Genomic DNA, 9,347 nt, shown 5'->3' on the forward strand with positions numbered 1-9,347 from the left:
TTTTTGTGCCTGAGAGGTGCCTTTCCAGTGGTAGATACACTCGCTCCACTCTCTTGCATGCAGCTCAGCTGCCTTCTCACTCAACAAATAACCAATCTGATGACTGGGGTGGTGGCACTTTTGAACCCCATTCTAGTGCAGAAGACCAGGTGCGGTCTCTAGCTTATTCATTTATTTAATACCCCTCCACTCGGTGGGGTCATCAATATTTTGCTCTGGTGGGTGCCTTGATGTGGCCCACAAGCCAGGTTGTAGCTAGTCCTGAAACAGAGCCTACCTTTTCGCTCATTTACTCGGCAGCCACAACTCTTTTCAATTAAGTATATTTATTAATTCCATAAAATTTGTATGCCTCTTGATGGTTAATGAAACACATCTAATGGTTTACAAAAGAATATAGCAATTAAATAAGTAACTACAACGTTAAAAAAAAATAAAGTCAGCAATAAACTAAAAATACATCGTTTTGTCTACGTTTCTGAGTATGTTTCCGAGCACAATTCAAAGTGTTGGTGCTGACCTTGAAAGCCCTAAACGGCCTTGGTCCAGTATACCTGAAGGAGCGTCTCCACCCCAATCGTTCAGCCCAGACACTGAGGTCCAGCTCCGAGGGCCTTCTGGCAGTTCTCTCCCTGCGAGAAGTGAGGTTACAGGGAACCAGGCAGAGGGCCTTCTCGGTAGTGGCGCCCGCCCTGTGGAATGCCCTCCCTTCAGATGTGAAGGAAATAAGCAGCTATCTTCTCTTTAAAATACATCTGAAGGCAGCCCTGTTTAAGGAAGTTTTTAATATTTTATGCTGTATTGTTTTTAACACTTGATTGGAAGCCGCCCTGAGTGGCTGGGGAAACTCAGCCAGATGGGCGGGATATAAATAATCAATTATTATTATTATATTGTCTAAGCAAAAATGTTTTCAGCTGAAAAGAGCACAGTGAAGGCGCCTGCGAGATATCAATAGGCAGGGAGTTCCAAAGTGTAGCTGATTAGAGACACGCTGTGGCTGCAGAAAGGCCTCTGCGCCTCTTCCATGCAGGGAACCCAGCTGAGTACCAATTTGGGAAGTGGGCAAACTGAACAGAAATCCAGCTGTCGAAACTTGAGGTGCTACTTTTGTCTCTTTGCGGCAAATTAAGACGTGAGGAAGGGATGGAGGCTAATGCTTTATAGAAAGCCCCTCTTCCCTGCCCTCCCCCCACAAACACAGAGACCGGTCTTCTCACCTAGATTGAAGCCTCTGTGGTTGCATGTTGGAATTTTAAAAAATGAGACACAACTGACTGCAGTGCTTCATGTCGCATTATTAAATCTTCCTTCAAATTTCAAGAAATTGAAATCAAGACCCATTCATGTTGTAAACATTTATTATTATTCTCCAAGTGCTGATAGATGGATTAGACATGGAAAACTGAGCAGTGGCTGGAGAGGAAAACATGAACAGCGAGAAGGTTGTTGTGAGGAGAACAAGGAAGGCAAAGATTCGCTCTGTGGACTCTTGGCCAGCATTTTAGCAGCTAGGAATGTTGCCGCAGAGATAGATGTTGAATAAGCCACGTAGGATCCCAACGTTAGCACACCCTCGACTCTGCAAGGGGAGGCTTGCTCCTGTGAAGGGGGAAAACACAACACGAATATTAGCAAAAAAGTACCAGACACAGTGCTGCCATCCCCAAGACATGGCTGGCCTTTCCAAATTGGGGGCCTGGAAAATAAATGCAGGTCCTGCACCCCTAAGCAGCTTCTACGCCAGGGTCAGAAAACTTTTTTAGGAGGGGGCCAGTTCACCACCCCTCAGACCTTGTGGCAGGCTGGGCTGCGCATGTGCACGCACACAGCGGAGGGGGGCTCCTCTCTCCCCCCAGCCCCCCCCTGCTTTCCTAACTCCTCCACCACTCTGCCTGCAGTTGGGAGCCGGTGGCGGTGGCATCGCCTCTCCTTTCCAGGCCAGCTTTCCTGGGCGCTGGGCCAGCAGGCACGCCAAGCTCCAGCCAATGCCCCACAATGCGCCTGTCACAATGCCCACAGCGCGGCCATGGACGGAGAGGCCGGCAGGCGGGTGGCGAGTCTGGGCCGCACCTCTGCACTCGGGCAGCAAGGCTTTGGATTGGCTGGCACCAATCAAAGCCCAGCTCCCTTCCCCTGCAGGGTGGGGAGAAGCCAGGAGGAGGAAGGGGGTGTGTGTGAGGGGTGGGGGAATGGCGCCCCCCAAAAATGCAAAAAAATATATATGGTGCAGCCCAAAAGATCACACCGATCCAAGTAGCGATTCTAGGACTGTCCACAGGCCGGATCCAGAGGGCAGTTGGGCCTAATCTGGCCCGCAGCCCTTAGTTTGCCGACCCATGTTCTATACACTCTGCAAAGTCAGCTTGAATCACGTCTACACAAGAAGCTTAAACTGGATTGGAATGAGTTTGGCTATCATGCAACTGTTCCCTACAAAAGTCTTGGCATTGTGTGTGTGTGTGTGTGTGTGTGTGTGTTTGCTGGTGATTAATTTCTTGCTGTAGTATTTTACCCTTCTAAAGGTAAAGGTAAAGGTACCCCTGCCCGTAAGGGCTAGTCGTGTCTGACTCTAGGGTTGCGTGCTCATCTCGCTCAAGAGGCCGGGAGCCGGCACCGTCCGAAGACACTTCCGGGTCACGTGGCTAGTGTGACGAAGCTGCATCTGGCAAGCCAGCACCAGCGTAGCACACGGAATGCCGTTTATCTTCCCGCTATAAAGCAGTACCTATTTATCTACTTGCACTTCGAACTGCTAGGTGGGCAGGAGCTGGGACCGAAAGACGGGAGCTCACCCCGCCGTGGGGATTTGAACCGCCGACCATGCGATCGGCAAGCCCTAGGCACTGAGGTTTTACCCACAGCGCCACCCGCGTCCCTTCTACACAGCCCCAAACCCCAAGGCTCCTTCAGGACAGTGGTTCCCAAACTTTTTTTGGACCGCCCACCCCAGTTCCAGTAACCCCTCCCTTACCCATTACAGTGGTACCTCGGAAGTCAAATGGAATCCAAAGTCTGCTCGACTTCAAAAATGTTCAGAAACCAAGGTGTGGCTTCTGATTGGCTGCAGGAAGCTCCTGCAGCCAATCAGAAGCTACGGAAGTCATGTCGGATGTTTGGGTTCCGAAGAACATTTGCAAACCAGAACACTCACTTCTGGGTTTGTGGCATTCGGGAGCCAAAACGTTTGACTCGCAAAGTGTTCAGGATCCAAGGTACGAGTGCATTCCGAATAGGGGTTTGCACAACCCACTAAGGAAGACAGTGACACAATAAAATTCCAAACAGTAGGAATTAACTGCACATTTATCCAAAATCCAGTTTAAACTATTTTGTTTAATGAATTCAACAAAACTAATGAACTTGATCCTGTGATACCAGCTTTTGCCCCTCGAGTGCCCCCTTCTACCCCCTTGCCTCTTAGAGCCCCCCCCCCCCGATATATGGTGGGCACTACTGCCCTCTTTGGAATCCACTGACCTAGAGGCTTGAAATGGGTTCAGATCAGCAGAGGTGTTCCCTGTGCTGTACAGAAAATGGTAGGAGCAGGACATCCAAGCAAAAAAACTCATCTGCTTAAAGGAACCTTAATCTGAGCTCAACTCTCCCTTTGGCTCAGCAGCCAGGATGAGGCCCTCCCATTCCAAGAGCAGTTTGACCAGCCTGCACAACTGTCAAGTGGGGTTTGATGTCCTGCTCCCTAGTGAGGACATTTAGAAAGGATAAGGAGGCCACCTCCTCTCCTTTGTGTGTCAACCTGACAGGTCATAATCTCCTACTACCTTCCTTAACCTGGTCCCCTTCCAGATGTTTTGGACAACGTCTCCTTCCAGTCCCAGCATCATACAGCCATGCTGGCTGGGTGTGTGTGATGGGAATTGTAGTCCAAAACATCTGGAGGGCACCAGGTTGACCAAGATTATCTGCCCACTGAGTTTAACCCCACACAGCCATTTCTGCAGCTAGAGAGGAAGAGAAAACTGTCCCACCTTGTTCCTTGGAGGCGTAGTACACAGGAATCCCACTGCAGAGCTGCTCAATGGGGCTTCCAAACTGAACAGTGTTCTGGACACGGGTCTTGCCAACCAAGAATGTTAAGTCACTCGCCGGAAGGGTGCTCTTGGACAGCTGTGCCAGGGAGGGATGAAAAAATTGGAATTACTAGTGGAAATTTATCACGATCAGAGATCATGCTTGGAGATGCTCTAGTGCAGGGCTGAAAATCTCCCTCACTTTTAAAAAACCATTCTTCATCAATTAAGTAGAAAAAAGACTGCATTCCAAAATCAGGGGTGTCTTACCCATAGAGGCTGGTGGCGCAGGGCACCAGGGCGCCAAGTTCTGGAGGGCGCCAGGGAAGAGGTGGAGGCTGGACGTGGCGTCTCCCAGCATCAGCTCGCCGCCTTCGCCCGCTTCCGCCATGCTGCGCCAAAGCAGCGCTGTGCCCAGAGCCTCCATCTGCCATGGCCACCATGGCACGAAATGGCCAGCTGAACCAGGAGCCGCCATGTCCAGCCTCCGCCTCTTCCCCGCTGGAGGAGCTGCCCTCCAACCGCTGCCCGCCTCCTCCAGCCCCACAAAGCTGGGCGCGTCGCCAGCAGCGCTGTCCTCCCTAAAAATGGTCGGCAACTCTGGGAAAGGGGGGGGGCGCCAGAGGGATCTTTGCACCATGGCGCCAGATACGCTTAAGACGGCCCTGTCCAAAATTATCATAGAATTGTTGAAGAAGGATCTTTTAGCTCAACCTCCTGCAAGGCAGGGATTACAGCTCAAGTATCCCTGACAGATGGCCATCCAAACTCTGTTGAAAAACCTCCAGTGGAGGAGAGGCCACCACCCTCCGAGGGAGTCCATTCCACTGTTGAACAGCTCCCTTCTTGATCCATCTTCCATGCCCAATTTCCTCCACAAATTCCTCTATTAGCCCCCTTCCTGTGGCTCACCTGTATGCCTGCTCCGCTTATGGCAATAGCAGGGGAGAATCACAATAGGTGGCTGTGCCAGACAACGGAATCCGTGCCTGGTGTTGAGTTTCCTATTTCAGCAACAGATTTAAATCTAATAGGAGTGATCCGCAGATTTTCCTGCTGACATCTGTCTGTGGTGGATTTCTTCATTCCACACACCATTGTGATGTTTAGGACAACTTCATTTGGTCAGAACAATAGCGGCTGTTTGGGGAACCCACAAAAGTGGAGTCCCCAGGCCTATAAATTTCATGAGAGGTAAATCAAGCCTGCATTATCAGAGCTGGGTGCCTGGTTCAGCAAGAAGTACAAGGCAAGCTACTGTCCATCAGGCCAGCTCAAGGCTGAGATTTTCCTGCACATTCTTGGCACTTTCATAATTTCAGTTCAGTTCAATTTATTGTGTTTAGTGAGCAGCCATTACACACACAAAAATAATAATAATAAGAAGAATGCTGCTAATAATAGTGGTTAACATTTCTACTTCCTGACCTCTACAAGATAAATCATTTCTCATTCCCCCTTTAAGTTTCATTTTTCCTTACACAAATCTGTAAAGCCTTGGTAAGAAATTTGGATGTTCTAAAGGATATAAACCTCTCTACATCAGACATAAAAAACAGGTCTTTGCAAGAGACGTCCCTCTTTTCTGCGATCTTAACAATGGGTGGAAATAATTGTTTCTAAGGTCATTATAAAAAAGGGCATTCTAGGAGTACATGAGTTATGTCTCCTATTGACATAGAGTTGCAGCCACAAACTCTGTCCTCCTTAGGAACTCCTTTATGTCAGTCCGTCGAATCTGCTAACGGAAGGACATTTAGTCTTGCCTGTGTAAAGGCTATCCTCATTTTAACATTTGGCAAATCGATCTTGGCAGGGATGCATACAATGGAATTAAAAAACATACACTTAGTTAGATTGACAGATGTTGAGCTCAGTAGTTTGTGGTTGCATCTTGGTGTCTCTAAGCCTTTGAAGTATTAATTCTTTAGCTCTCTCAAAAGATGAAATGGGGGGGGTGGAGTATTAATTCTTTAGCTCTCTCAAAACCCTGTGTCACAAGAAAGGAGGCAGAGGGTCCCAGCCTCATGGCAGCAGATTCCATTTCACATTTCCATGAGTTTGGGGTCTTCCAAAATTGTCATGAGGGATTTTGATACATTTTTTGGGGGGGGGGGAATTAAACCAAAAAAGCAGAGCTGGTCTAAGGGCTTTGGCTTGAATGGGCATTACACCCAGTTCTGCAGGGAGCAGTGCTATTTTGGTAGAGGTAGGGACTGGCAGGAGTCTCTCAAGTGAATCAAAATTGGTCATGGCCCACAGTGATGCTCCATAGAACATCTCTGGCCACACCCTGGTCTTATAAAGTTCTAAAGTGGGCTGCAACAAGTTGCCCCCTTTCATAGGCTGGAATCGTAGTCGTCCATTTAAAGTTCTACCAGCTAAATAAGGTGCTTGATTGGAGCTGTGCACAGACCATTAGCCTGCCCACTGAAAGACCAAACTGAGATACTGAAATGAGAATACTTGCTCCAGTGTATTTCCTTCGAGCAAGCAATTGTAAGTTTTCTTAGATTTGCCAAACATCATAACTTTAGTTTTTTGGTAATTTATAGCAAGATGCTCATTCTTGCAGTCCAAGGTGAACCAGTTCAGCAGCCTGCGCAAACCCAGTTGGGTGTAGGAAATCAAGATTCCATCATCTGGACACATTCATAAGGCAGGTGTGAGGAAGCAGTTTCTCCTAATATCCTCTCAAACACGCTTGCAGTTTTTACATCTCTTCTCATGTAGGCTACCAATCAAAGCACAGTGGTGCCCCGCAAGACGAACGCCTCGCAAGACGGAAAACCCACTAGACGAAAGGGTTTTCCGTTTTGGAGGCGCTTCGCAAAACGAATTTCCCTATGGGCTTGCTTCGCAAGACGAAATGTCTTGCAAGTTCCTGCGGGTTTTTTCCCCTTCCCTCCCTTTTCCTAAGCCGCTAAGCCGCTTATCAGCTGATCCGCTAAAAGCCGCTAAACCGCTAATAGGGCTAATCCGCTAAGCTGTCAATGGGCTTGCTTCGCAAGACGAAAAAAACGCTATACGATGAGCCTCACGGAACGGATTGATTTTGTCTTGCGAGACACCACTGCATATAATTTCCACTACAATACCTTCTGCCCTTTGAAACTGTGGAGAGTCTCCAGGCTTGGGAATAGCTCAAAATCCATTGCTGCTACAACACAGACCCTCTTCCGAAACAGCCTTGCAGCAAAAAGGCCCTATCAAATGCAAAAAAAGACAGATTTTGATTATAAATCCAAAGATTCAAATCTCCATGGACCTGTCCAGAATTAGTGGGTCTGAATTACTAGCTGCTCTTGGGGGGTTACCTTTTGGTAATCCCAGATGGCATCCCATCCGTTCCACCCATCATAGTTGTGGATATTGGCCGTTTGATCTTTCTGGTTAACCTTCACCGCCTGGTGGGTGCTGATGTCGGTATTTCCTTGGTGCTTCACAGCAATAACCTAGTGAGTTTAAAAAAGGACTGTAATGAATGAGGCAGGGGGTAGGCATGCAGGAGGGGGGGGGCTATGAAACTCTGCCTTGGCTGGGGATGGAGGGGGCTTCAGCAATTTTTCAAGTAGACTGTATCAAAGCTGGACATCAAGTCATCATGAAGATATATAATTTTTTAGTATTGTTTATTGAATGTATCTCCCGCCTTTCCTCCACAGAAAAAAGCAGGAGCACAGAAAGGGCAAAGTACCGTATTTTTCGCTCTATAAGATGCACCAGACCACAAGACGCACCTAGTTTTTGGAGGAGGAAAACAAGAAAAAAAAATAATTCTGAATCTCAGAAGCCAGAACAGCAAGAGGGGTCGCTACGTAGTGAAAGCAGCAATCCCTCTTGCTGTTCTGGCTTCTGGTATAGCTGCGCAGCCTACATTCGCTCCATAAGACGCACACACACTTCCCCTTAGAATCATAGAATCATAGAGTTGGAAGAGACCACAAGGGCCATCGAGTCCAACCCCCTGCCAAGCGGGAAACACCATCAGAGCACTCCTGACATATGGTTGTCAAGCCTCTGCTTCAAGACCTCCAAAGAAGGAGACTCCACCACACTCCTTGGCAGCAAATTCCACTGTCGAACAGCTCTTACTGTCAGGAAGTTCTTCCTAATGTTTAGGTGGAATCTTCTTTCTTGTAGTTTGGATCCATTGCTCCGTGTCCACTTCTCTGGAGCAGCAGAAAACAACCTTTCTCCCTCCTCTATGTGACATCCTTTTATATATTTGAACATGGGTATCATATCACCCCTTAACCTCTTCTTCTCCAGGCTAAACATGCCCAGCTCCCTTAGCCGTTCCTCATAAGGAAATGCCCATAAAACAATAAGTAACCTCCTTAAATGGGGTCAGCCCCTTTCCCCCATCCCAAAGTTGAGAAATCGTGACTTACATCACTGGCTGAAGAACAAGTCAGGGAGACAAGAAATACGAGGACAGCCTGAAGGAGAGATCAGATTTGCTCATTAGATAATTATTGAAGGTTAAATGGCCTGTTGAACAAAATGCAATGCAGTATGACAGGGGAAGGGCAGAATGGCAAAAGCTCCCAGGCTCAATCTCTGCTGGCATCTCCAGGTGGGGCTGGGACCTCTCAAAACATCTTCAAGACCAGCTTGTCTTCCATGGCTACCATATCCACAAAGATATCCATCTCTCTTGCCCAGCAACTTGTTCCAGATTACAAACCTTCATAAGGCGATTAACCACGTCCATTCTTGCAGTGCAATCCCATTAGCCGATGGCACCAAAAGAAAACAATTGTTATCACTACCGTGGCGAAGCTGGAAGCAGTACTTACCAAAATCTTCATTTGATCCACCTGCCAGATGTTTCCCAAAAAGAGGATTGAAAAAATCTCAGACTTTATGCTTAAATAAAGTTTCCCTATCAGCAATTCCAAGGTCCAGAAAGATTAGCGAGATCTGCAGCAACTTAAGTAGCTCCAGGCTGGCATTAATCCCAGCTAAAAGTGGTTGGCAAATAACCTAATCTTTTGTTTTAAACAGACTTCCAGCCAAGTCCTAAAAAGATTTGTTTTCACTAGTAAGTTAGAACCAAGCACAAAGAGATGCTTGGCAGGGGGTTGGACTCGATGGCCCTTGTGGTCTCTTTCAACTCTATGATTCTATGATTCTATGAGATGTGCTCCTAATAGACAGCTTTAAGGATGCAGACTTCATTCAGTGGCTGTTGTGTAGTTAAGTGTGGCACTTGCAAGAACCGCCACCCGTAAGGGTGGCACAAGTCTGCAGGTATACAGCAGAATACAAATTTGATTAATTATTATTATTATCATCAGGAGGGCTGAAGCT

General features: G+C 47.6%; 1 protein-coding gene across 1 annotated transcript; it reads right to left on the bottom strand.

Annotated features, from left to right (window-relative positions):
• Window positions 1-1,343: 1,343 nt before the first annotated feature.
• On the bottom strand, window positions 1,344-8,891 carry LOC309347519 (gastrokine-1-like). The gene is made up of 6 exons (XM_081872170.1): window positions 8,834-8,891; window positions 8,426-8,473; window positions 7,349-7,486; window positions 7,130-7,237; window positions 3,990-4,128; window positions 1,344-1,602 (listed from the first exon to the last, which is right to left on the bottom strand). The coding sequence occupies exons 1-6, from the start codon at window positions 8,843-8,845 to the stop codon at window positions 1,505-1,507; spliced, it is 543 nt and encodes a 180-aa protein (XP_081728296.1). The 5' UTR covers window positions 8,846-8,891; the 3' UTR covers window positions 1,344-1,504.
• Between the last annotated feature and the right edge of the window lie 456 nt (window positions 8,892-9,347).

This window comes from Podarcis erhardii (genome assembly GCF_964252035.2).
Source record: "Podarcis erhardii genome assembly, chromosome: 7".
NCBI classification, from domain to species: Eukaryota; Metazoa; Chordata; class Lepidosauria; order Squamata; family Lacertidae; genus Podarcis; species Podarcis erhardii.